We start from the raw sequence: 27,576 nt of genomic DNA on the forward strand, positions 1-27,576 counted from the left end.
CCGCGTCGCGCCGGAAGTCCCGCCCCTCGGCGGAGCGCTGGCAGGAGCGGCCCGGCCGGAAGCGTGGGCTCGGCGCCGTGAGTTCCGCCCGGCCCGGCGCTCCCCGGCCTCCGCCCGCGAGCCCGGGTCCCCGCCCGCGTCCCCGGCCCGCCCGGCCCTCGGCTACCCTCGCGGCGCGCGCAGGCGCCTGACGCGCTCGGTGCTTGCCGCGCGCACGCGTGCGTGCGTCTCGCGGCTGCGTTCCCAGCAGCGCCGGCGCGGGCGGCTTAGGCGGGCGCCCCGGGAGCAGGCGGCTGAGCGCAGGGAGGGTGCGAGGGCGCCCCGAGGGCGAGCTGTCGAGCCGGGCTCTTGCGGACGCGGGCGCAGGCCTTGCCGTGCCCGACGGGGAAGGGGGCCAGCAGGCGGGGGCCGGCGCCGGGCGAAGGCCAGGCCGGGGGGCGCGGGGCGACGGGGCCGCAGGCGCGTTCCCGGAAGGATGCTGGCGGCTGCGCTGAGAGCCCGGCGGGGCGGCCCTGACGCCGACCCCGTGGGTACCCGGTGGGGCCCTGTGGCTCCCCGCTTCCAGAGTCAGTGCTCAGGACGGGAGAGGGGCAGGCTGCCTTCCGCCTGCATGCCGGCGGTCTGGGGAGGTGGGGACCCGGCGTCCCTCAGAAGCCACCTCGGAAGCCTCTGCGCGGCCGTGGAGGTTTTCCGAGGGGCACGGAGACCGCATCTCAGTTACTCGCTGAGACGGGGCGGGGGTCAGAGTCGTGGCCGCCTGTCGCTGTGTGCAGGCTTGCTGACTCCGCGTGCTCTTCCCTCTAGAGGCTGCCTCGTTCGCACCGTTTGCTCACACGGTTCGTTCAGGAGATGGCTGAACGGGAAGCGAGGGGAGAGGTCTGGTCCTCTGTAATGACTTACCCTTCGCTTCTGCTTCTTGGGTCTGCGGAGAGAACTGACAGGCTGGGCAAGGTGTTGTGTGATTAAAAGACTCGAAAGGTGTGCTGGGGCCAGAGATGAGTAGAGCGTGGGGGTGCCTGGTTCAAACGTTAGTTACAGTATAGCTTTGCTAAAGCGACAGGAAAAGGGGCTTCCTGCTGAGGGCGGTCTCCTGTAAAGAGTTGCTTACAGTCTGGGGAGAAGATGGGGGCGACAGACGATGCGTATTTGGAGGTGAATCTATAGCCCTTGCTGGTGGCACGGACGTGCGGGAGGAGAAAGAGGGCGGGGGACTTGATGATTGTGTCTCCTGGGATGGTCTCTGAGGACCAAGTGGCCTGCCAGGTCAGCCTCAGTGTGCGAGGTGTGCTGGGGCCATCGGACTGGAGATGCGGCTATTGCTGAATGAAGGGGTGGGGGTGGGGGGCCTGGCAAATGACAGGGTGGCTGACTTTGCGGTGACAGAACCTGGAAGTGTTTGCTGGGCCTAATAGCAGAGTGTGGGGAGGGAAGAGGGGGTAAATGAAAGCAAAGGAAGGGGCCCAGGTGGGACACCTCGACAGAGCAGAGCTGGCTGGAGGTCCAGTGACTAACGGGGGAGAGCGGGCAGGTGGCGGTGCGTGTGCAGCGCCAAGGCCAGGAGTGCCCAAGGCTCAGAGGACTGGGAGATTTGGTCCACGCGTGCAAAACACAGGCATTCTGTAGATCAGTGACTCTCGCTTTTTCTGCTTCCACCCACAGTCCCATTTTACAGGGTGGCCCAGAGTACACACCAACCTATACACAGAAGCATGAAGAGCAGTTCTCAGAACAGCTCTTATCCTTGCCATGTGCCACGTACCTATTATATTTCATGTTTTAAAACTGCTGCTGCTGTTGACTAAATTGTTTCCAGGTAGGATCTGAACCGCGGTTTGAAAAAAGCAGGGGAGGACATGCACTATGAATGCAGATGGTTTTTAAATCAGGCCAATAACACACACACGAAAGCTTAGCGTTAAAATCACATGATTTTCTTCAGTTTCTTGAAAAGTTAACAGTGGCCATAAATGTCTAAACGTGGATAGTGGTTAGGCAAGTCATCTTGAGAACAGGAATCATTTTGAGGGTCTGGAGTGAGATAAGGAAAGTCGCTGTTTCTGAGACGAGAAGCAGAAAGTGCCAACGGCAGCTTCAGGGCCACTGGTGCCAAAAGCAGGCAGGTGCGCTGGCTGGTCGGAGGGAAGGACACAGGGCCCTTGTTGGGGACATGGAAGAAGGACTACTTTTTCAGAAGAATGAGGTATCAGGGAACATCCAACAAGGGGAGCGATCGCACCTTGCATTTATTTCCCAGGAGAGATGAGTAGACCCAGTATCTGGATGCCTGGCCTTCAGGGGATTAAGGGTGGGTGTTTATTCGAGGCTGTGGGGTGTCCCAGCTCTTGTCACTGGACTTTGGGCTCAGTCTGAGGGACCGCACCCTGCCTGGGAGCAGTTTGGTACAGAGTTGGGGCAGAGTCCAGTTTCCTGTCCAGCAAAGGATTCTGGGGTTAGGAGGGCTGCTGCCCACCCCCAAAATGCCTGAAACAACACATTGGCAACATCTTCCGCTGCTTTTCAGTTAGGTGTGCGGTGTTTTAGCTGCTCGGTAGCTCCAGGTCTTTAATCGCTGTGCGTAATCCAGGTCCACAAGGGACCAGCCGTGTGAATGACAGTGACATCCCAAGTGCCGCCCGCCAGCAGTGGTGTAAGACGTGTGGATGTCAGCGCTGTGAAATGTGAAGGCGTTTGTGCCAGGAAATTAATGAAATGTGAAAATCACTTGAAGTGGGACCTCTCAACCTGAGAGGGTGGCCCTCTAGCGGCAGCCGAGGTCGTGGACACCTCTGTAGCACCAAGGAAGTGGCGGCCCCTCCTCAGGCTCTGGAAGCATCTTGGTCTCCCCTCCAGTGGTGGACTCAGCCTGGGAGCCAGAGAGGGGAAGAACTTTGTTGGATCCCAGCAGCGTCAGCAGGGCAGCCAGACGGAAACCCAGATGGGAAGGGGAGGGGGTGACCCACGGGGCACAGGCATTGGCACCACTTCATCCAGCTCGTGCTCTGGGGGCCTCCTCCCGTCTGTGTGAAGAGGCTTTGGGCCAGGTTACATCTGGCCTGTCTGGGGACACCTGTAGCCTGGATGTGGCACCGCTGCTCCCATGGAGCCTGGGGAGGGAAGGGCACTGGCTGAGAAGAGCTGGGGAGCAGGCGCTGTGGGTGGGGCAGCTGAAGCCCATCTGGTCCCTCTCTTCCACCCGCCGTCACACCCCCCAGAAGACAGCGAGGCGTGACCTTTCTCCCACCCCCCCCCCCCAAGAAGTGCAGCCTGCCCGCGAGTCTCTGTGTTGAACGAATGAAGTCAATTCCAGATTTTGGTTTTCCCCTGTGAAATGAGGGGCCAGGTCAGACATCTGAGGACCCTGCGGTGGGTTCTGGAATTCCACGCTGCCTACTGGAGTGGAGACGACAGGGAAGAGGCCCTGCTGCAGCTGGCCAGGCAGTGCTCCCAGAGCGAGCGCCCTGTTCCGAGAGTCTAACCGCTAGTCCACCGGGACGACTCCACTTATGAACTCCCAACTTCCAAGCACTCCCGCCTTCACCGGTGACGCCGTCTACAGGTGCGGCAGTGCCCCCACAACGCACGCTTTCTACTCTTGATGTCACAGGAGTCGCCATTCCAGACGGGGATTTGCACTCACGATGTTCACCAGACAGTGCAAGCCCAGCCTTCTGGGGACAGAGGTTTCCTGGTTTCGTGCAGGGAGCCCTGGATGCGACCCCCAAAGCGGGTCCAGTTAGCAGCTCTGCTACTGTCTGCTGTGAGGCCACTGAGCTGAGACTGTGAGAAATTATCTGTACAGATGAGTGGCTTTTGTTGTTAACAGAAGCTAGTTGTTAACAAATACATGTTAGAACGCCCCAGGCAGGGAGGGTGCCTTCCAGTGGCCCTGCCGCCCTCCATCTGCACCAAGCACCGCCAAGGGGTCGGTCCCTGGACCCCTCCTGTCACCTTGCTGTCAGATAAGCCCCTCCTCTCCCGCACTCCCCTCTCCACCCTGCACCCCCGCCTCCCTAGAGCAGCCTCCCCTTAAGGTGTGGTCTGTGGCCCATCCCATCGTGCCCAATGAAGATGCAGATTACTAGGCCTGCCCTGGGCCTGGGGCCTGGGGCCTGCATTTAACCAGTTTTTATTCACCCTAAATTCTGAAAATCACTTTTGTAGAAAGAATTAACATTTGGATAATATAAATTCTGCACAATTATAATAAAAATAGCTATGCATGTTTGAAAATATGGATAATCTTATGCTTTAATACATTTCCATTTATTTTACAATTTAATTTAATCTAGAATATTTAACTTTTCATACAAGCAATTTTAAAAGTAGTCACTTGCTATTTTACATACAGAAGATTCAAAACAAATTCTTCATCTGGAGCGACTTGTGCTCCGCAGCCAGGCATGGTCACTTTACGTAGGTTTTTGTTTTGCTTTTCAATTTTTCCAACACAATTTCTCCTAAAACTTATTTCCGAGGGTTGAAAACCACTTGAGGACTGGCTATTCTTGTAACTGTGAGTGAAACGCAGAGGGTTTCACTCCACTCAGAACTTGAGAAGTGGTGACTCCACGTTTTCCTTGTCGGCCTCGGGGCTCCGCAGGATCAGAGGGGAAGCCAAGTCTATGAGCTGCAGGAGAGAAGCCACAGAGGTGAGCGGAGCGCCCTGCCACCCCGCCCCGGCCCACAGACCCCGAGGACTGGCTCCCTGAGGACCGGGCTGCTGCGGCCAGCTCCCCGCGGCTCGGTGCCAGACTGCTGGGTGAACCCAGCTCGGGCCCAGCAGAAAGAAACCTTGACCATCCTGTGTGCGCAGCTGGAGGAAGAAAATACCACACCCTGAAGAACTCTGAGTTCCTCAAACATTTCTGCTCCCGAGGCACACATTAAGCACCAGGGGACCCCAGCCCTGGGAGGGCTCCAGGGATTCCGCCTTGGGACTTGGGAAGTGTGCAGTCACACCCCTGACGGTGAGGTGAGCTGAGCCACGTCGCCAACAGAAGCCCCAGGGGCCACTCTCCAGGGCACCGTGATGTGCCTGGTGGAGCAGCAAACCCAGTCGAGACCACCCAAGGCCAAAGCCAGCAGGGCCCCTGCCACGCCTCACCTGTCCCACCTCGTGGGGGGGCTTGGCTGCTGCCTTCCTGTTTGCGTCTGGGGTGTTCGTCAGGAGGTCGACCAGGGGCCCGCCTCCAGACCCCAAAGCCACGCTTGCCTCCAGAGTCTTGCAGAAGTCCATGAGTGGGAGGTCGCCCAGGGGTGTGGCCGCAGCCCGCGGGGTGATGCTAAGCTGATCCAGTGTGACGTCCACAAGAAGAGCCTGGACGAGAAACAAGACTGAGAGGCAAGCCCAGCACCTTCTGTCAACCATCTGGGGAAGACAGGTGGGCTCTGCTCAGGTCCCAGGTGTCTGGCAGTCTGGAAAGCCAAGGAAGCAGGGCTGGGGTGGGCCCTGGTGGGGAGGGGCGCAGCGCGCAAGCCCTGATGGTTCCTCCCCTCCTGCTCGCTGCCCCCCGCAGCCCTGCTGCCCACCTGCCACCCTTTGAGCCCTGGCCCTCTCTGTGGCCAAATGCAGGGGAGACGCAGCCTTGTCTCCTCCAGAGGCAGGAGGTCCTGACCCCTTCCTTTGGCCCAGCGAGAGCCCCGGGTCACAGGGGATGTCCTGCGGTCACCAGGTGGGAGCCAGGACCGCACAAGTCAGCCCCGCCTGCTCCTCTCACCTCACTGGGGGCTGCAGCTTCAGGTGGCTGTGCTTCGTCCAGTGCTTCTGGGGAGGTACTTTTTGAAAAAGTAAGATCACTCTTTTCTGGAGAAAAGCTAAGTGCTTGTGCCACAGCAGGTGGAGAGCAGCGCCCTTCTGGGGACGAGTCTGAGCGCCTGGAGGCAGCCCTGCCATCACCCTCCCTCGCGGGCGCAGATCTGCAGGAGAGAAAAAGGGCATCTCGTCAGAACGCTTCTGGAAGACCCTCCGTTGTTAGCTGTGACTCGGGAGGACTGTTTCTGGAGAAGGTCATCCAGTGGAGAGTGCCCGGCTCTGGCTCCTGCGCCCGCAGGAGGACTAAGTGGTCTCGGAGATTCCTCTCAGCGCCAGCTACCAGTGTGGATCCCACGTGCCTGTTCTACTCCCTTTTCCATGAGGTATTAAAGAGGAGGAACACGCGAGGACCGCGCGCGGCTCTCCCACCTCTGTCTACGCGCCACGGCCACGTCCACCCTCCCGCCCGGGATGCCACCTCCTCAGGGGGTCTCGATGCCCTGGTTACACGCTCCGCCTGTCCGTCACCCTGCTGACATGCTGCTCTGGTGTCTGTGTTTCCCGTTAGACGGTGCAGTGAGACCCGTCTTCCCGCTTCCCCCACTTCCCGCTGCGCCTCCAGGCCCAGGACAGAGTCTGCCGCCTGGCGGGCCTTAGACACCCCATGACTCGGAACTGAATTACACGAGGAAAGCAGCAGTTTCCGTAAATGAATACAGCATATTTTCTTTTTAATATTTTAAAGGCTTCATACTAATCTGAAAGAATTTTTTCCTCTACTGACACCTGCAAACCTACCTACACGTGAACAGAGCACTGTGACTGTCCACACACAGGCCTGTGTCTCACTGCCTGGCGTCCCTTCTCCCCTGCGTAACACAGAGCCCAGCACTCTCGTTTCAGTCTTCTCTGTTCTCAGAGAACTAAACAGACACAGACACGCTCGACACACACGGCTGGCAGGTCTGCGCCAGAACCCCAGCCACGAGAAGCCCTGGAGCCCTCATGCCCACGCTGTGCCCGGTCAGCCTCCTGCAGACACAGCAGGACCAGGGCAGCCCAAGTGCGAGCGCTGGTGAGCCTGGAGCAGGGAGACGGCAGTGGGAGGCGGGAGAGGCGGGCTGGGAGCATCCAGGAAGCTGAGTGTGGTCACCCTGACTGAGACCCTCGAGGGCCTCAGAGCTCGTGGGACTCTCCCCAGGACCCAGCCACAAGGACAGCTCCTGACTGTGCGGCTCTGCCCAAGGGCTCCTCCCTGTGGGAGGCCCTCACCTCCTCCGAGGGTGTAACGAGGTCCAGGTGTCCTCCCCACGCGCCCAGGCCTCCAGCCCGGACCCGGGATGTGATGTTCCGCAGAGACCCACCAATGGGAGGGCGCGCGGTGCGGCTGGGCTCCGCGGGGCAGACGCGTGATGAACCACAGTCTGGCTGCTTCCTGACCATGACGTCCCAGCACACGATCGCTCGAGGGTTTACACATTTGAGACAAACTCAGTACAGCCTTTAACTCCTACCTCACTGCAGATTTCCTCTGGGGCTCAGAAGAACGTCGCTGAGCAGACACACGCAGGGGGGATGCCAGAGCCCTGGACATGGTTACAGGGGTGGCTGGGGGGAGGGTGGAGAGTCGCCGGCCGGCAGGCGTGGGCAGGGCTGAGGCGCGCCTGGTGCTCACGGGGGTCCTCACGCCGCTCGCCAGGCTCCATGAGGCCGAGGCCCGTCTCGCAGGAGTGCTGTGCGCAACCCTGGAAAGACGAGAGTCTTAAGCAGAGGTGACCTGGAACAAGACAAAACCTGCCGAATCAGCCACGCGCTGCCACAGGAGAACGCCCACGGTTTCAACATAAAAGATTCAAGCCAGCAAAGCCCGCTCCTCGGGGGGGGAGGGGGGGGTGCTGCCGTCAACCCCCCGGGAGCCCTGGCATGCACTCTGGTTCCTCAGTGGGTCCACGTGAGGTTCTCATCCAGTGTGGCTGCTCGTTGTGGGTGGTACCATGTGAAACACTCTTCACGGGTGCCCACGGGAACCTCAGTCACCTCGTGCTGGCGTATTTCCACGAGGAAGCCCAGACGCGGCTGGGCCCACGAGCGCACGCGCCCTCTCCCCGCGCGCCTGCTCCCGGGTCTGCGGCCCCTGACTCAGGTGAACACAGCGGAGTGACCCAGGGCACCCGGTGCCTGCTTCCCACGCATCTCTCCTTCCTACCCTGGCAACAGCTGTGACTTCACCTGCCAACAAACCCTGCCTCCTGTCGGTTTGTCCTGTTGCTGCTGACAAAGGCCGAGTAAAGTACGCTGTGATCTTAACATAAATGAGTCAAGGACCTCCACCACCGTGGGGCCGGTGCCACATCTGTCATCCATCGGGGACAGCCTGCATGTGAAGAGGAGCCTAAAAGCGAACGGTCACATCCCCTGGGAGACGGTCACTGCAGGAGCGCGGGCAGGAGAGGGGCTATAAGGACGCCGCCGAGCCCGCCAGCTTCCTGAACCCGCCCCACATCCTTCACTGCTGAGCACTCCACGGAAAATAAGTGAACACATAAACGAATGCAACGTTCAAAGTAACCCTGGCAGGTAGGAACTGCTTCCCTAGTGTATAGGTGAGAACACCGAGGCACAGAGAGGTGACACGATGCGGGCGTCTGGTCTGGGGGTTGCTCTGACCCACCGTGCGTGGCGGGAAGGTGCTCAGCGGGGCTGATGCCGTGAGGGAAGCATGTGCTCCAACCCCAGGAAGTGCCTCCCAGGTTCACATACAAGTAAATGAAGGACCAGAGTCGTGCAAAGAGTGGCGGACAGCCCAGGTGAGTCCGGGCAGACCCAGGACCAGGGCCCCTGCTCCGGCGCTGGTCTGACCACCTCGCCCCGCAAAGGCCAAAGCAGCGCTCCCACCCTGGCCACAGGCTGACGCAGGACCCAGCCCTGGGGACAGTGCTCCGGTGGGTCAGTGACCTCACTTTTGCCCCGTCCCCAGCGGAGGGACCCAGGACTGCACAGCAGCACCAGGGCCCTCCACGGTGCCAGCACTCAGCGCCGGGCTGGGGCCTGGTCACCAGGTGTGCGGGTGGAGCAGCCCACCCACCTCAGCAGGCAGCAGGAGAGGCGGCAGCGGGAGGACAGCGGGGAGGGGCCGCCCCCGCGTGAAGGGCTCCAGGCACGCGCACGTATGTGTGTGCGCACGCACGTATGTGTGTGCGCACGCACGTATGTGTGTGCGCACGCACGTGTGTGCGCACATATGTGTGTGCGCACGCATGTATGTGTGTGCGCACGCATGTGTCTTCCTACTGCTTGCAGCACCGCCGGGCTGTGCTTGCTTCCGTCCCCACTGGAGAGATGAGGAAACGAGGTCAGAACATTTAGGAACCTGCACTAGGTCTAGACCAGGCAGTGGAAGCCCTGGGACTCAACCCCAAGTCTGAGTGACTGAGCCAGGCCAGGGGTCTTCAACGGGGGCACACGAGTCACCCGGGAGACCCTGCAGGCCCGGGCTCCACCCTAGACCCACTGATCGGAACCCCTGCGGGGGGCTGGGGGGTCTGGCTGGAGAACCACAGGCTCACGGCTGAGGACCGGCATTCCCGCCCCCAGAGGCGCGTCTGGGGCCGCTGTCAGCCACGGGGGACACAACATGCAGGCTCAGGCCCAGCACGTGGAGCCAGGCTGTGGGTTCAGAAGTCTCAGGGGTCTCAGTTTGTTCTCGTAAGAGAGGACGCAGATCAACTCAGTACCTCCCCACCGACGTGCAGGACTGCGGTCTCTGCGCCCGACAGGACTTTGGTGTCACGCCATCCGGGGGTTCACCTGAGACGAGAGAAAGTGAGCAGTCAGACACGGGACAGGTGATACATCCACCTGCGCCAAACGGGCGGTCCTCCTCGAAGTGTCCCATTTTCCCAAGCTGCAGTGAAGATGGCACAGAAGGTAGACGAAGGTTAGAAAAGCCCAGAGATAAATAAAATTAAAAAAAAAAAAAAGAAAGAAAGAAAAGCCCAGAGAGAACACCTGTCGGCCCCGGAGTGTGGGAGGGGACGTGTCCTCCCTCCCTGGGGACCCACCTGGCAGGGCTTTGGCGCCCAACCACTGGCTGCGGAGGAAGAGCCCTGGTCCCACCGTGCCCTCAGCCTGGCTAATCCCCAGCCGGGGGCGGAGTGGCCTGAGTGCCAAAGAGGAGGCAGCGCTCAGCACACACCCCATCAGGTCTCCCATGAGCCCCCACAGAAGCGGCGCCAGCATGGGGAGGTTCCAGGCGAGCCCCACAGAGCCCGCCACCACCTCCGCACTCAGGAACCGGGAGGGCAAGAGGGAATGTTAAGATGTGATGTCATTTATGTGCTGTCTGGCGGTTGACGAGTGTTTCCATGTGTGTGATCCCATCTGGTCACAAGGTGACAACAAACAGGCTTGAAGGACTGAGCCCCAGACCGTCCTCCATGGGAGCAAGTCCCAGACTCACCTGGGGACCCCCCAAAGCCGCAGGTGCCAGGCCCCCAGGCAGCATCCTGCTGTATCCTGGAAGCCCCGGGCAGAGGCCGACCCCAGCCCTGAAGGGGAAGGCGGCCTGGGTCTCCGAGGAGGCAGGCAAGGCGCAGGCTCTACTCCTGCAGGTACCCCCCACCTCGGCTCCCCCCATCTCAAACCAGCCTGCCCCTCCCCCCTCCGTGTCCCCACCCACGTCTCTGTGCATCTCACAGCAATTCTCAAGAGCCTCCCGCACATGCCTGCCCTCATCTCCCACTGCCTGTTCTTTTCAGAGGTCGATGTGATCAAAGCGATTCACACACCAATAAAAAAAAAAAGGCAGATGCACGATGGCAGGCTCCAGCCACACCCACCCTACTTCCACCTGGTTTGTTTCCTAAGGTGTTTGCCTTCTGTCTCTAAATTACATATCCTGCTACTTCTTCGCTTTTCAAAACCCTGAGACGTCATGATGTGAACCCAGCTCCCTCACAGTCCCACGGCCGGACCTGTGCAGCCGCCTGTCCTCCAGGGTTTCCGCTTGACAGCTGAGTCTAGCGGAGTACGTGGCCCATCTTCCCACAGTGCCCATCCATCCCCTACCTTGCAGTGGATAAGACTCCGCACTCTCACTGCAGGAGGCCCAGGTTCAACCCCTGGCCGGGGAACTAGATCCCACGTACATGCCGCAACTAAGAGTCCACCTGCTGCAACTACGAAGTCCACATGCCACAACGAAGATCCTGCATGCCACAACGAAGACCCGGTGCGGCTAAATAAGTGACTATCCAAAAAAAAAAAAACAAAACCGCCTCCACCGTGTGTTGATTTCTTCTTCGGAGGCCTGTGACGAAATGTCCCACAATCCCTGTCTTTGGGAGCGTTTCCACGTGGTTACCTCTTTGCCACTGAGCCCACACGTTTCCTGGAAGTCTCTCTCCCAGACCGGGCTGGGCCCCTTTCTCTCACCCCTTCCTGTGTTGGGTTCCCCCTTTCTCAGGCCCCATATCTCCCTCTTTCCTGTTTCCTCCCTCATTTTAGTGCAAAACTCTTCAGGAGCTTCCAGAGGGTGCACGGGAGGGCAACACTTTCTGTGAAATTTTAGATTATTAAAGTACCCTTATTATACCCCACAGTCAACCAATCGCATCCAAAGGGCTTGGAAATTACTTCTTCCCAGAGTTGCAGGTGCTGTTCCAAGTAGCTTCCCATCCATCGAGATGCCTGCCAGTCACTCGGGGTCTCCGTCCCTCGGGTGGCCCCTGGTGGCAAAGTCACAGTAAATGACACTCTGTCCCAGGAATGTTTTCAGAAAGTGGTCCACAAAAGGCTCCACTGCAGGCTCTGTTCACACTGTCCCCAAGTCTGCTCCGTGATGACAGCTAGTGTCCCACGGCAGCCAGAGTGAGCAGGCCCCACACGGACGGAGCTGCATGTGCCTCGCGGCAGGGTCACGCCCGCAGCCTCGCCGTGCAGACTTCACGGGAACCATCCGGCCCAGGATGAACGACGAAAGGTGTGCCAGCTACAGCCCTGATGTTGCGGAGTGATAAGAACAGCCTGGCGAAGCCAGCATGCAGACGTCCAGGAGGCCGGGGGCACAGCCCAGGCAGCGGAGGGCGGGACCGGACAGCAGCTGGGCAGCGGCAGCACCACGGCCAGAGGTGCGTCGGCTCCGAGCATTTGGGAGGAGAGGAAGCCCACGCTGCTGAGCCCTGCGCCGGGGCTGCCCCGAAGGCCGCCCTATCAGGGCGTCCGTGTCTGCATACACTCGGCTCCCCGCTGCAGAAACCTAAACTCCACCTCCAGCTGAGGCTGCTCCTCTGAGGTCCAAGCTCACCCGGCCCACGGAGCCTTGGGCATCGCAGACTCCACAGTCCACTCCGGACCACCTGTCTCCATCCCGAGCTGCTCTCCCCCGGCCCTCCTGTCACCACGGGGCTCCTGACAAAGCCTCGGGTCACTCTGAGTCCCTAAGGCCACATCCCCCCGATCTCTCAGAGGGTCCCCAGGTCAGAGCCCTTCTCACCTTCTCCACCACCACCTCAACCATCTCTCGTCCAGACCACGGCGAGGCGTCTACATGGTCCTCCCTGCTCCCACTCTGGCCACGGGGCCTGTCCCCCTGCCTCCTGAGGGACCTGTCGAAGGTCACGGGATGCCTGCTCAGAGCCCTTGTAGGCAGCCCTCCTGCACGGGTACCCGACGGCCACCTCAGGCAGGGCCCATGCGAGCTGGCCGTCTCCGTCTCTCTTTCCTCTTCTCCTCGCTCACTGACGTGCCTGAGGCTGCTGGTTTTGTTCCGTAACCTCTCCCCTCTTCTGAGGAAGGCATTTTAGCTGAGTGTAGTAAAGGCCCCACACCTCAGCATCGCCTGCAAGTAAGCATGGTCACGGGACTAAGTCCCGCGCAATGACTTCCAAAGAAGGATGTGGCACAAGCGACCTCCAGCAAGGATCCCTGGAAGGGAGGGTGTTCTTCTTCTTCTTCACTTATTTCCTCTTTCCCACCAGTAGCTGTGAAGGCTGGGGCTGGTGCAGCCATGCTAGACCATGAGGCAGAGACACTAATGATGGCAAAACAAGACGGAAGAGGCCTGCATCCCTAACACAAGGAGAGTCACGGCAGCTCTGGAAAACCTGCGTAGACTTTTATGTGAGAGGGAAGTAAACATCTACCTTGATTAAAACCAGTGCTATTTTGGGCTTGTAGCAGAATCTAATCCTAACTACCGTAACTACACCTCTACCACTCCAGCCTTTGTTCTGTTTTCAGAACTTGTCCAGCATCTTTCTGCCTCAGACCTTTGCACTTGCCATTTCCTGCCTGGAACGTTCTCTCTCTGGCTTTTCTAATGGCAGCCTCCTCCTCATGGTTCCGCTTTCAGCTCAGTGTCACCTCCTGAGGGTGCCTGCACTGAAAGAACCCTTTTATCTGAATTCTTCCCCATCCTCTTGTAGTCCCTTCATTATACTTACCTGAAAGTAGACTTGCTTGACATTTCTTATCTTTTACTGTTAAAATGTAAGTTCCACAAGTAGCATCCATCTCACCGTTATATCCCTTGTACCTGAAAGAGCACCCAGCGCTGGACAATACGCCACAGAACGGCTCACGCTTATCTGAGCAGGAACTCGGGTGAGGTTTCTAGGTGTGAAAGGCCACTGTGCTGGCCAGTGACACTGACAACTTCTGAATATTGACGCCGCCAGAGGCACGTGCTTGAGCGAGGAGGCCGGACTGTCCGCCCTTCAGCAGCTCCATGCCACCCCCACATTACACGCGTGTATCACGTTACTTCACCTGGACCAGATGCCCACCTACTGCTTGCTGGACACCACACGGGGCTTCCCACCTGGCAGCCCTGCCAGGATGCCGGGACAGGCGGGGAGAACCCGAGGAGCTGGAGCTGGAGGGGCAGAGTCCTGGAGAGGAGGGAGCTACAGAGAGAGAAGGAGCTCTAGGACGCTGAGAGGGGCCCCAGGTCCAGGCTGCACAGCGAGCAGCAGCACACGCGTGCGGCAAGAACCACCGCCGGGAACACCGCCATCGTCACACAGGCGGGAAACACGCGCACCAACCCACCGGAGGGGACACCTCGCGGGCACACGGCACATCCCGGAGAGGCTCGGAAAGGCCACGCGTTAGCTGCAGGGCTGAACCATCCCGAAGAGCAAAGGCTGAGACCTGCCCCATCCGAGCTCTAGAAGAAGCCTCAAGAGGATCACGTTCTCCTGAAATGTAACTGCCTGCCAGAGCAAAATTCAACTCCTTCAAGAAAGACAACAAAGTCCAGACATGCAGAAATGTAAAATTTATGATGTCTAGCAGGCAATAAAAAATTATTAAACATGTAAAGAAGCAGGAAAATGCGACCGTAACCAGAAAAAAATCAGTCAACAGAAACAGACCCAAAATGACAGGGAAGATGGAATTAGAAGAAACGGACTTTAGAACCACCATTATAAGTATGTTCAAGAATTCAAAGGAAAATATAAACACCATGAGGACAAACATGTGGAAACTATAATGTCAGGAATCAAAATTTAACTGGATGGGCTTAAAAGCAGATTAGACGCACTGCAGAAAAAGATGTGCACAGGTGGAGAAGTGATAGTAGAAACTATCCAAATTGAACCACAAGAAAAGAGGCGGGGAGGCTGGCGGGGGAGTGGAGAACAGAGCTTCAGTGACCTAAGACATCAGGAAGGCTATAACACAGGTAACTAGAGTCCCAGGAAATGAGGGAAAGCAAGAAAAAATATTTGAAGAAATAATGCACACATTTTCCCCAGATTTGACTAAAAATATCAACCCACAGATCAAAGTAGCTCAAGAACCCCCAAGCAGGATAAACACAAAAAAAGCCACATAAAACACCTAATAACCAACATGCGGGAAATAATAAGAGAAAGTCCTAAGAGCAGCCGTGGAACAGTGACATGTTACACAGAGGGGAGTAACTTAAGGTAAGAAATTCACTGACTTATCCAAAACTATGAAAATTAGAAGACGAACATAAAGTGCTTTAAGAAAAACAAAAGCAAAGAAACCACCATCACCAAAACCAACAATTTAAAAAATTTTAAATATAATTTGCTCAATATTTTAAAAATACATTAAAGTTTATTATTACTTACCAACAGAACACTTAGGAATTTTAAACTGATCTGTAGGGGTAGGCATAAACTTTGTCTTGGAATTTAGATAGGAATCACGCCTTCTTGTACTTCCAGTCTTATTCATTTGAGACGACTGTGACAAACTGAAATGAGAGTTCCGCCCAGGGCCTCCCTGCTCTGGAGTCTGGGGTTGGGTGAGAGCCGTTCTGGTGGACGCCCTGAGCTGCTCGGCTGTCAGCTCAGCAACCACGGGCCTCTGGCTTTGCCTGCAGGACACGCCTGCAGGGCCCACCTGCAGAGACGGCCGCGGCATGGCAAGTCCTGTTCTGCCCAACTGGCTAGTGTTTGACTGGGAACTCTCTGCAGGGATGCCTGGATGTTCACTTGGTTTAGCTGGAAGAGGAGACACAAAACCTGGTTATCACTCAAGCTGATGTTATTTTTAAATCATGAACTTATGTAACATACACACACACACACACAGCATATGCTATCTTTAAGATATCTACCTTACAACATTTTCAAGTGAGGAAAACAACTTATTTCAAACATGATGATTTCCATATAAAAAAAAAATATGACACATGAACAGTATTCTGTATGTCCAAAAGGCAGCATCCCCAAACACAGGACAACCCAGGCTGCTCGTGACTTAGTGGAGTGTGCTCTAAGGCGCTAATTCTAGACACAATTACCAAGATGCATATAAGGATACACAAGTTCAGGCTCTCCCATCTTCACTGATTATGTCGACAGCTGAAAGCTACCCTAGCTGAGCAGGTGAAATGGACAGTCTAGTCACACAGCCCACCTGGCTGGTCAGGGAGGTGGGGAGGAAAACATGGAGAGGAGACAATCCTTACTTGTCGGTTCCTTTAAATTACAAGGAAGTTGGGTCACATCAATTAGGAGCACTACTTAAATCAGCATAACAGATAAACTAGGGTGAAAATACTCAGCTGCCAATACACCCAATACAGAGGCCAATCCCGTAAAAGGTTCTTAAAGAGAAATTCAAGAGAATGACTGAAGCCACAGCTCACATTACACCACATGTAATGCTCTCCCCATCACACTACCGGATCTGACCCTGGGGATTCTGCTACGGACAACGGAGAAATATACACTCACCAGAAGCCCCCTCAACCTGTCCCAACCTTTCCCAGAGGCAGGATCAGAAACCCTACACAAAAATGGTGCTGATGCCCTGAAGCCACACAGCACCGAATGCAGCAGAGCTTCTCTTCGCTGAACACGTGCCCCATGCCAGACCCAGGGCTGGGGCTGGACGCGGTTCTTCTAAGGCCCACAAGGACACTGCGAGGGAGGTGTCATCTCCTCAGCTTGTAACAATATAGAAACAACTCAAGTTCTCTTAACCACCAACTGGCAGTCAGGATTCCAAATCAGATCAGTCTCATTCAAGAGTTCAGACTTTTCACATTTTGTGTACAAAATGCACACCATGCTGCTTGGACTACAGTCAGAGTCTACAGAGCAAATAGAATTTGAAGAGGGTTTAGTCCTTACGAGCAGGAAGTGGAATGCCTTTCCCCGACTAGGGTTTCTCCCCTTTACCGCTAGATGGCAGCCTTGGCTTGGAAAGACTAAAAAGTAGTTGGAATTTAAACAGGTTTGGGAGTGCAGGTTTCAGTAAACACGCAGGAGTTACATGGGCCCTGTGCCCTACACTATCTGGAACAGCCCTACTTTAAAAGCCTGTGTCCGATCACATGGCTGAGGCTGCTCTCAGCGTCCTCCCAGGTCCTCTGGCGCCTGCAGTGAGTGCCCACTTTGTGCCAGCTTACCCCTCCCTAAACTAAGACCACCCGTGTGACTGTGCCTCTCCTCAGAAAAGGGGAAGCACCTTGAGGACGGGGACCCCAACAGCCTCTCCTGCCCCAGACCACAGCAAGCCTTCCAGAACCTTCTGCTGAGCTAAGTGGGTCTATGAGGAGTCTGGCAGGAATGGACGGCGTCAGGGCCGGCCTTACCTTTGCCACCCGCTGGAGAAGCACACACACTGGAACTCATGCCAGAGACGGACCCCGAGGAGGACTTCCTTGCAAGACCGCCAGCACATCCAGGTGGTTTTAACGTGGTTTTCTTCAGCCCGGACTAAAACAAAGACTTCATTACCTACCCATAACTTATTTCTGCAAAAGTGAGGTTTTAAATAGTTTACAAATTGTCTTGAATTTAAAGAAAAAGTTCAAGCAGTACGTCCCGCAGTGTGGTCACCAAGGCCCTGCATGAGGAACACCTGGGAGCCTGCTGACCGCAGATGTGGGGCCTGGACCCCAGCCTGCAGAGTCAACAGCTGCAGGGCCCAGCTCTGGGCAACCTTAACAAGTACCACCAGTGACGTGGCACTTCTCATAGGCACACACGGCTCAATGCTGGAAAATAAACAGCAAAGACGTGGATGGAGGTCTCCACGCCTGTGAGGGGCTGCAGTTTTCAAAGCACCAACATCCCACCTCCTTGGTGCACGGACCCGGCAAGGGAAGCAGGCAGCACCTCTGCCATCGGACACCCTGATGCTCAGAGGGCTCAACATTTCTCAGCCCACACAGCTGAGGGCGCAGAGGCCAGCCCTCATGGGTGCCAGGCCTGCGTGCCCTGCATTTCACCAAGCTGCCTCTCCTGGCTCCTATCTTCAACCTCCTTAAACCTTGATTTTAATCAAGACACATCCTACGTATACAAAGCGGCTCCTTACTCCCTTCAACCACAGACCAAAGCCCCCCACAGCCCTGGCCAACCCACCTTGCTGGGAACAGGGAGCGACCGCTTGCCTGGGGCCACGTGGCTTCCACCGGCTGGCAAGCTGGTCATGTCCCGGGCGGCACGGGGCTTGTCAGGGGGCACGCTGCTGTGGGAATCTTTTTCACGTAGGATTTTCATCCTGGAAGGACTAGCTGGTTTCTCTTTCATAGGCTGAAAAATTGTAAGTTGAAACGTGAGAACTGTCTAGTGTTTCACAAAGTACAGACACACGAAGGCTCAATTATAGCAACTGAAGGCACCATCCATCTTCCCAACACATGGTCCCCAATTCATCAACTGGATGGGAAGGAACATAGCGGTTCACTTCCTCCGCTAAATTACCAGACAAAAATGATGATGGAGTTGGCTCCCTCATTAAAAACAGGGTAAAATAATACCAAGACAGATCATTAATAGGGAAGAGCTCCTCTAGAGCTATTCCTCAGTCAGGATTCTTCTTTCAGGGTGAGAGAGGAAACTGGTTCTAGTTGTACAAATTTTAAAATGCTGTACAGAAAGGCATCATTCATTAAATGGTCGTGCCCTCCACCAGAGGAGCTGCTCAACTGCAATAAATCTTCATCTAGTACTGAAAGCCATTTTTCTTTGGCGAGCAGAGTCCAGCAGAGAATAAATTCCTGACATTTAGGTACAAGGGCATTCGTGGAACCAATCCGTGCTACATAAATAACCCTCACAACCAGAAGAGTTGACAGGAAGCAATAAAAGCTCACACAGTCATCAAGATGAAGCAGGAACTTTTTCTTTCACATCTTTTTTCTTCTGGCTGTGCAGTGAGGCATGTGGGATCTTAGTTCCCTAACCAGGGATTGAACCCGACCCCCCTGCATTGGGAGCGCGGAGTCTTAACCACTAGACCACCAGGGAACTCCCTTCACATCATTTTTTAAATTGAGATACACTTCACATAAAATTCACCACTTTAAAGCATACACTGTGCTGTGCTGCCACTGTCACAATGTAACTTTAGGGCACTTTGTTGCCCCTAAAAGAAACTCATGGCCATTATCAGCCACTCTGCACTCCCTCAACCTCCTGGCCAGGCAACCACGCACCTACTGTCTCTGGAACATGACTCGCCTATTACGTCACTTCCAATAAACAAGACCATACCAACACGGGACCTTCTGCGTCTGGCTTCCTTCACTGACCACGTTCCCCAGGGTCATCCGTGTGTAGCATGTGTCAGTCCTGCATTTCTTCATGGCCAAAAATATTCCACTGCGTGGACAGACCACACTTCCCTATCCATACATCAGCCCACGGGCATCTGGGCTGTTACTGCTTTTTGGTTATTGTGAGTAATAATATTGCTGAATAATAACATGGCTGCAATAGCAGTGCTATGAACACTGCTACACAGGTTTTCATGTGGACATATGTTTTCAATTTTTTGAGGAATACGCCGAAGTGTGGACTTGCTGGGTCCTGTGATAAATCTATGTTTAACTTTTCCAGGAACTGCCAGACCATTTACACAGTGGCTGCACCACTGCAGAGTCCCCTGGGCGATGCATGGGGGTTGCAATTGCTCCACATCCTCACCAGTACTTGTTATTCTGTTTTTCCTCCTAACTACAGCCATCCTAGCAGTTGTCTTGAAGAGACATTTCTAAATAGTACAACCAAGTGGCCCAGCTGTGTCTAGAGGCAGTCCTCACAAGGGCGACGTGGGTCAGTGAGTCACTCTAGACGTGAATGACTTTCCCCACAGAACCACGCGGGAAGTGGTGGGGGCGCCCGTGTGAGTGCAAACGCAGCTCAGCGGTCCAGCTGATGCCTCACTGACCGCAACTCAGCTCTCTGCACTAGAGCGCTACTTACGACCAGGAAAATAGAAGGACCCAGGATAGCCAAAATTCTGCCACAACCTCTCTGCCCTGAGTCTACATGCTACACACACAAATCCGGGCCCAGGTCCATATGTATACACAGATCCATGTTGCTTTCATTCTAGAAACATCGCTTTAGAAATTCACAACCAAACAATCTCCAGGAAGAGGAGTTTGCATGATTAAAGGAACAGCCTCAGCTACCTGGGGAAGCAAAGGCCACATGCCCCCTTGGTCCAGGACTCTGCATGGCAGACCCACTCTCAGCTGGGTTCACTTCTGGGTTCTGATAGTAGGAACTCGTGTGGTTCAGGAAATGTGCTTGCAGAGGGAAACAGCATTTTCTAGACCCTTGCTGGATGTTTGGCATTGACCTAAACCTGCTAACAACCCCACAAAGCATCATTCCTCTCTAACTGGCTCAGAGAGCTGAAGCCTGCTGCCCAGGGCAGCAGAGCTGGGAAAGGGCGCAGGGCAGGCTCCAAGCTGCTCCTCCCAGGCCTCTCTGATGCCTCTCCTCCAAAGTAGGAGCTCCTTCCCTCCCCGAGCAGAGACGGGTAAGGCAGACCCAGGAGGTGGCCGCAGTCCGACACCCACCTTCTGCTACCCCAGTGCCCTCCCTCAAGAGCCACTAGGACCCCCAGCTTCCCAGAGCTGGCTGACCGCGCCCCAAAGGCGTAGAAGTCCACCGTCACCTCCCAGGACACTGCACCCACTGGTGCCTGCGGGGAGAGCTATCTAAACCCCGTCACGGTTAAGGAGGAAGACTAACGGCTACTCTAGGAGGGGGAGTTTTTGGAAGAAGTTGCTTGTTAATGTGAATAAAATCCCTAACGGGTGGAATGTCCAGTGCTGAAACAAAACAGAAGGAAAAATCTCAAACAGAATTGAGGAGGAGGTGTTTTTAAGTCACCACCGTAGCGAGGCAGCCCCACTCAGGCCGCCCAAGCCCAGCTCCCCACGCCACGGGCACTGCTCCTCCTGGACTTCCTACACCTACGCTTCAGAGCCCTCAGCGCAGCGACATTCCCAGGTTTCTCCCCACAAACCGAGGGGGCTCAGAAGCAAGGCAGCGGCTGGTCCCCCACGTAAATGTGCGGGCAGTGGGGCTGGCTACCTTCTCCACGGCCGACGGAACGCTTTTTCCTCTAAGAGATGAGGCTCGGGGTGGCGGCAACTTGCTGGCCACCTTCCTCTGAGCCCTGGCCTGGTTCGGGGGGGGAGCAGCACTCGGCTCCACCGGCAAAGGAGAGCACGCAGCGGGCGCTGGCCCCGGCGCGGGGGGGCGGCCGGCCTGGGCAGGAGCAGCCGGCAGGGCTGTGCTCGAGGGCGACTGGGTGCCCCAGGGTGGCGGTCCCCTCAAGGGGCTGTCCGACAGGTAATACGTCTCCCTCTTGAGGGACTTGGGGCTTTTCTTCACTTCATTTTCTCTCTCAAAGAGGTTTATTTTCAGCTTTGATTCCTGTATGAATCCCTCCACGCCCTGGCTCCCGGGGCCTTCGAGCTTGGCAGCGGGGGCCGCCTTGCTTTTGCTGTTGCTTTGTATCTGTAAGGCCAGTAAGTGAGCTTCTTTATAAACTTCCACAAATTTTTCCCCAGTGAGAGGACTCCAAGTGAAGTGGCTTCCAGATGCTGGCAACGGAGGTTCTTCAGGAATCTGATGATTTAATTCGAAGCTGGCAGCAATACATCTTTCTTTATGGCCAACAGGTCCAAAGAAGACTTCATCATCTTCATTGGCACTATTTTAAAAGAAAAGGATTATTAACACTGGCATTTAAATGAAGGACTTTACTGAATGTGCTTACACCAAGGCGAGGGACGAAAACTCACTTGCTTACCTTGACGAAGACAATGAAAGATCGAAGTCAAACTTTTCATCAGCCAAAAGAAGAACATCTGGGGAGGAAAACGTCGGTCATTATTGTAGGGATGGGCTGATACTGAGAAAACATCACGAGTTTCTACAGCTGTCAAAGCTATTTTGAAATTTCACTTCCAAAAGTGTGACATCATTATTTTAATAGTCACATTTTCTCAAGGGGCTCTAGATTATCTTATGTTTTCCATTTTCTTTTTAAAATAGCATCAGCCATTCTGTGTTTGCTAAGCTGCCACCAAAGCCTAAGTCCTTATTTTTAAGCCCTTATTTTAAAGATATAATCTAAAATGCATTCACCGAGTCATTCGACTAGCTTTGCAAGACTAGGTAAGTCATTTTCTGGTAAAGAACATTTTCAAAAGCCCACCTGCCTCAGCTCCCCTAGAATTAAATTCTCCATTGACAAACTACACCTATTCCTCTTTCAAAAGCAAATTCGGTGCTACTTAAACACACAGCAGGGCCCCATACGTATCTATTGACTGTCACCCCTCCTTGGAGCCCATCCTGAACCCCCAGATAAACTGCTCCTCGGCCCTGTCCGTCACAGCGCCTTCGCCAGCCCTGCCTGCACACGGGTCTCCGCTAACAGACCATGGGCTCTGGGGCGGCAGGTCCCTCGGCTGGGACAACCATTCCCTGCTCCAGCTCCACACCCTGCTCCACTCCTGCCCTCCCCCCTAGGGCCCCCCCGACCTCTGCCTCGGCATCGCCATCCTGTAAATGTCCCTCCACCTTCCATGGCCCCAGTCAGACTGCAAGCTCCTCCCAGACAGCAAGTGCCTAATACTCTCCCAAAGTCCCCAATGTGCAGCTAAGGGCCTGGACTCAGCAAATATTTATCAAAATGCAGTGAACTGGTCTTTCGATACTGTGAAGCATATACAGCACTTTCACAAATCCTACTTTATTTGATCCTAATAAACAATGCAGCATGCTTACCAAAACCATAAACTTTTAAATACTGTACACTGACATCCTAATTAGGTCCTACTTAGTCACTTCAGTTAACCCTAATTACCTAATCAAGGAAAAGGTAGAAAGCACAACTGCACAAATGAAATAAAGAGAAATAGAGAAAGAGGAGAGTAAACGGTTCATAAGCTAGTTTGTTCAACTCTGCACATAAACCTAAGAACCTGGCTAATACAGAAAATGTTCTAGGAAATAGAATATTTTTGTATTTAAGTGATTAAAATTGATTTATTTACAAAATTGACTCCGAAAGAAAAAACTCTTAATAGTTCAATTATCATAAAATAACTGGAGAAAATTATTAAAGAGATACTCTCCCCCAAAAAGCACAAGTCCTAGATAGCTTCACAGGGTGATTCTAACAAATCTTTATAAAGAATACGTCATTCCAAAACCATCTGCACTGCTCCAAAGGAAAGGAAAAGAGAAATCTCTCAACTTGCTTCTATGAAGCAAGCACAGCCATACCAAACCCTACAAAGTTTGCTCTCTAATGAAAACTCCAGACTTGGCTTGTGTCAGCATAAAAATCCTAAATAGGAATATTTGCCAGCAGAACCCTGCAACACATTAAGAGATGACTAAGACGACTCCCTTGTGACCCAGCAAGGTTCCGCCAGGCCTGCAGGACAGTTCAGCTGCACACAGTCTAGCTGCATGATCACATGACCAGACCTAAGCGGGAAGCCATCGTCGTCTCCCTGTACGCTGACAAGGCACATGACAAAATGCAACATACATTGTTGACTTTAAAAGCACTACAAATAAAGTAATAGACATATTTTATCACATAAGGAAGTACCCATCTCAACCCAAAAGCCAAAGTTAGGCTTAATGGAATACCATCAGAGCATTCCTTCTAAAGCCAGGAGCAAATATATTTTATCAGTTAGGATAGGTTAACGTATGCTGAAGTAACAAAGAATCCCCAAACCTCAAGTGGCTTATAACAGCAAAGCCATATTTCTCACTCAAACTGACTGCTGCACAGAAGCTATGATTACAGACACAAGAAAAATCAAGAAAATCAACTAAAAACTATTATAAATTGTAAATGAATAAAAGCAAATGGCTGACAAAATTATCACAAAACCATCAACAGCTTTCAGGACTTCCCTGGAGGTCCAGTGGTTAAGACCCTACACTCCCAATGCAGGGGGCCCGGGTTTGATCCCTGGTTGGGGAATTAAGAGCCTGCATACTGCACAGCACAGTCACAAAACAACAACAACAACAACAACAACAGCTTTCATATCTAAAAAGAACAGAAAATATAATGGAAGAAAAGACCTCAATTACTGTAGCACCAAAAAAATGCAAAACACCTATGAACAAACCTAACAAGAAATATGCAAGATGGATATAAAGAAAGGCTTAGTATATCATAAAAGTAACATATCAAATAAAAGAGGAAAATGGGTTATTCAATAAATGGCATTGAGATAAACTCAACAACCTTTTGGGGGGAAAATATATGTATCTAAAATTTGATCCATACCTCATACGATACCAGGACAAATTCCAAATAAGTCAAAGACTTAATTGAAAACAAATGAAACCCTAAAGGAACAAGAAACCATAAGAAATCACTTAATAGCCTGGAGTGCAGAGGTCTATAATACCAAACTGGAAGCCATAAAACAAAAGGTTGATAGTCCCATATACTAAAAATTTAACAACTCTGCATGGCAGAAGTCACCATGAGCAAAGGTAAAAGAAACAAGCAGGGAAGAAAACACGTGCATGCAGCTCACCTCACAGCTGGCCGACTGGTGACCAGGGCTACAGACTGGAAGGAAACAACTAGCATGTAAGGGAAGAAGAGACAAAGGGCACACAGAGAGGAAATGCACAGAAGGTAAAATGACATGTTCTCAAATATACAACCAGAAAACTCCTGAGATTCCACTTTTCATTTACGTAAGATTGTTAAAAATCAAAACATTTGATTTGTAAATGACTACAGCTCTACAGAGGGTAACCTGGCAGTATCTACTAAGTAAGAAATGCACACACCCTCTGATCCAGAATTTTACTGCTGTCAAGTATCCCATGTTATTTTTATTTATTTTTTTGAATTTTATTTTTGGCTGCACTACACGGCTTGTGAGATCTTAGTTCCCCAACCAGGGTTTGAATCCGGGCCCTCAGCAGTGAAAACGCCGAGTCCTAACCACTGGACCACCAGGGATTCCCCACCATGTTATGTGTTGCAGCAGCACTTATTACAGCATTGCTTTGCAGACACAAACTGAATGCTCCCCGATAGCAGATAAGAGTACAGCACAGCCCCACAGCAGAATGCAACACTACTTAGGCTCAAAAAAGAACAGTAACACTTCAGGAATGGATACAAAGCTCAAGATAAATTAGGTGCCAAAACCAAGATGCAGGCCAGGTTCTATATGCTATAAAAAAGGGGGACTGGATTGACACGTACTGCCTTGCCCTTGCACAAGTTAGGTCTGGACCAGCCAGGAGACCGATGTTATCGGTGGCCTTTGGAGGTGGTAACTGGACACCTGAGGGACAAAAAGGAGAGGGAGACAGACATTTCACTTTTTACATGTCTGCGCCTAGGAAGTCATCTTATAGGCTACCGTGAGAGACTTCCGTCTGCTTTGGAAAAAGGAATCCTGGGCCAGGAGTTAGGGGGAAAGCCTTCTATGCCTGGCTCTGCGACTGGCTCAGTGACCTGGGCTGGCTGCCTCGACCATTCTGCAAACACGGGCGGCGTCCTCCACCAGCTGCTTCCCTGGGAGTGCACTGTCCAGTGGGCTCACGAGTGAGACAGCGCGGTGAAGGGCCAACATGGAGGTGGCGACACCTCTGAGGAACTGGCCAGTGGCCAGAGGGGGTGGAAATATAGGTAGGATCAGAACCCAGACAGTGTCGAAGCCAGGACAGGCTTTTACTCTATCCAAAGCGGGACAGGAGCTATTGAAGAATTTTAGGCAGAAGAGTGTTTTGCTCTAACTTTTGTTTCTAAAAGGTTACCCTGGTGGCTGTGTACAGTGTATCAGAAAAGAAGCTGGCAGTACCTACTGAAATTACAGTGCACACACTGGCCAAAGGGCAAAATACACAAGTAGGTGGAGGTGAGTTAACAAGGCTGAGACCAAGGTGGTGGCATCTGGCTGGAGGTGGAAAGAAGTAGCTGGATCCAAAATACAGGGTGGAAATGACAGTACTTGATGGTGTGGCAGCTTCACAACTTTCACAGCTGGGTGAATGAGGGGCAATTTACTTCCATTAGAAAGACAAAGAACCCTCTAAGAACAGGGTGGGAGGGGGGACCTGCTGAGGAAGAGGTGGGAGACATTCACGTGAAGATGCCAACCAGGCAGGTGAGAGCTCAGAGCAGAGGCTGTGCGCAAGACAAAACGTGGGCACCGCCAGAAAGCAGGAGGGATTTAAAGGCACTGGACTGTCTGAGAGCCAGTGCGGGGGTGGGGCGGTACAGAGACCCCAGACCAGGTCCTGGGGAGATCAGCTTCAGGAGGTGGGAGAGGAAGAGAGGGCTGCAAAGAGATGGAGAAACACCAGCCAGGGAGGCAGGAGGCAAGTTTCCGAAGGAGAAAAGGTCAAAAAGTCACTGAAAGGACAGAAAGATGACTAAATTTGGCAACATAGATGTCCTCAGTGACTGATGAAGGCAGCCTGAGCGCAGTGTGAGGGCAGAGGAGGTTGCTGAGAGTTGAGGGATGTGAAAAAAATAATGAAACAAATACAGAAAGTTCTTGAAGTCTGGCTCTGGCAGTAGAGAGGGAGTGGAGGGTACAGGGATAAGTCAGGTAACAGCCAGCATGAGTTAATGGACAGGCAAAAACGTGAGGCTACGGAAGGGAGGGTGATGGGGTGAAGGCCTCAGGAAGCAGCAATGGGGATTCCGCGGGCACGTGGAAGGGACTTGGAGGGATGACACAAGAGGACGGAGGAGAGGGCTGCGGCAGCAAATACCGTTCTAGATCCCACGAAGCAGCGCTGATGACTGGCAGCTTCTAGGATGCTTTCTGCACAATGCAGGAGATAAGGATACTGGGATACCCAGTCTACCTGACTCGCACGGGGGTTGTGAAGAACTAAGGATAAAAGGATGTCAACACGATTTACCAGAAAAACAGGGTACGGCCCTTAACTCATTTTGTGAGGCTGTGATCTCACTTCTACACTCAAACAGGACAGCAAAGTTACAGGCCAGGTTCACTCAGTAAGGCGGTGGCGCAGATCCTAAACAGGCCAACAGAAACCAGCAACAGGGGACTTCCCTGGCGGTCCAGTGGTTGAGAGTCCGTCTTGCAATGCAGGGGACGCCGGTTCCACCCCTGGTCGGGGAACTAAGATCCCACAGGCGGTGGGGCAACTAAGCCCGCGCGCCACAACTAGAGAGCCCGCGAGCCACTAAAGAACTAAGACCCGATGCAATCACAAATACATAAAGCAAGCAAGAAAGCAGCAACGAGCGAAAAAAGGGCAACATCAAAGTTCCCCACAAATATCTGACTGTCGAGTGTCAGGCACGGCCTGAGGACACTGCAGTAAATAAAACCGATAAGAATCTCTGCTACTACGGAAGTTATAACTGGGGGTAAAGGGAATGTAGAAAACCGTAATAATAATAAAAAAAAAAAGTTGCTAAAGGGATGCAGGCTCCCTGAAGACAGGGACCAGGAGCCCCACGGCTGTGGAGCACGGGGTGAGCCCTGAATGAATAAACGCGCACGTTGCCCCAGGAGCATTACACCGACCCACATCTTCGCGGAGCGCCCCGAGCCGGCAGCGCCGCAGTGAGCACGACCTACCGTCCTTCCTGGGACCCTCCATCTCCGCTCCTCGGGCCAGGCCGGCTGCGGGCGCGTCGCTGCTGCCGGAAGTCACTGCAGGGACCGGGGCAAGAAGGGGAGCGGGTGTCAGCCCCGGGGACGCCCCGCAGCGGGGCCGCCGCAGCACGGACCGGGCAGAGGCGGCCGGCGGCCGCGGCGGGTCAAGGAGCGACCGGGAGGCCGACAAAGGCCACTGGCGCCGCCGCCCGAGACGCTCCGCGACGCGGCCCGAGGGCCCGCGCGCGTCCGGGGCGGCGCCCTACGAGACGGGCCTGAACGCCCCGGACCCGACCGCCGAATTCCCGGGCTGGGCGGCGGGGGGCCCCGGTTTGCCCCCGGGGCGGCCCCGCCGGAGCGCGCGAAGGGCCCCCACGGCCCCCGGCCCGAACCCCCGGCCCAAGCCGCCCGCCGACGCCAGAACCCCCGCGGCCCCCGG

General features: G+C 54.2%; 1 protein-coding gene across 1 annotated transcript; it reads right to left on the bottom strand.

Moving 5' to 3' along the window:
• Positions 1-4,105: 4,105 nt before the first annotated feature.
• GTSE1 (G2 and S-phase expressed 1) lies at positions 4,106-27,576 on the bottom strand. Its single transcript, XM_057742811.1, has 11 exons — positions 27,120-27,576; positions 21,302-21,359; positions 20,578-21,202; positions 17,608-17,778; positions 16,833-16,956; positions 14,857-15,231; positions 9,487-9,559; positions 7,267-7,497; positions 5,718-5,916; positions 5,105-5,317; positions 4,106-4,627 (listed from the first exon to the last, which is right to left on the bottom strand). Exons 1-11 carry the CDS (start codon positions 27,139-27,141, stop codon positions 4,544-4,546), a joined length of 2,175 nt encoding a protein of 724 aa, XP_057598794.1. The 5' UTR covers positions 27,142-27,576; the 3' UTR covers positions 4,106-4,543.

The sequence above is a fragment of the Hippopotamus amphibius genome, chromosome 7, assembly GCF_030028045.1.
Source record: "Hippopotamus amphibius kiboko isolate mHipAmp2 chromosome 7, mHipAmp2.hap2, whole genome shotgun sequence".
Taxonomy (NCBI): domain Eukaryota; kingdom Metazoa; phylum Chordata; class Mammalia; order Artiodactyla; family Hippopotamidae; genus Hippopotamus; species Hippopotamus amphibius.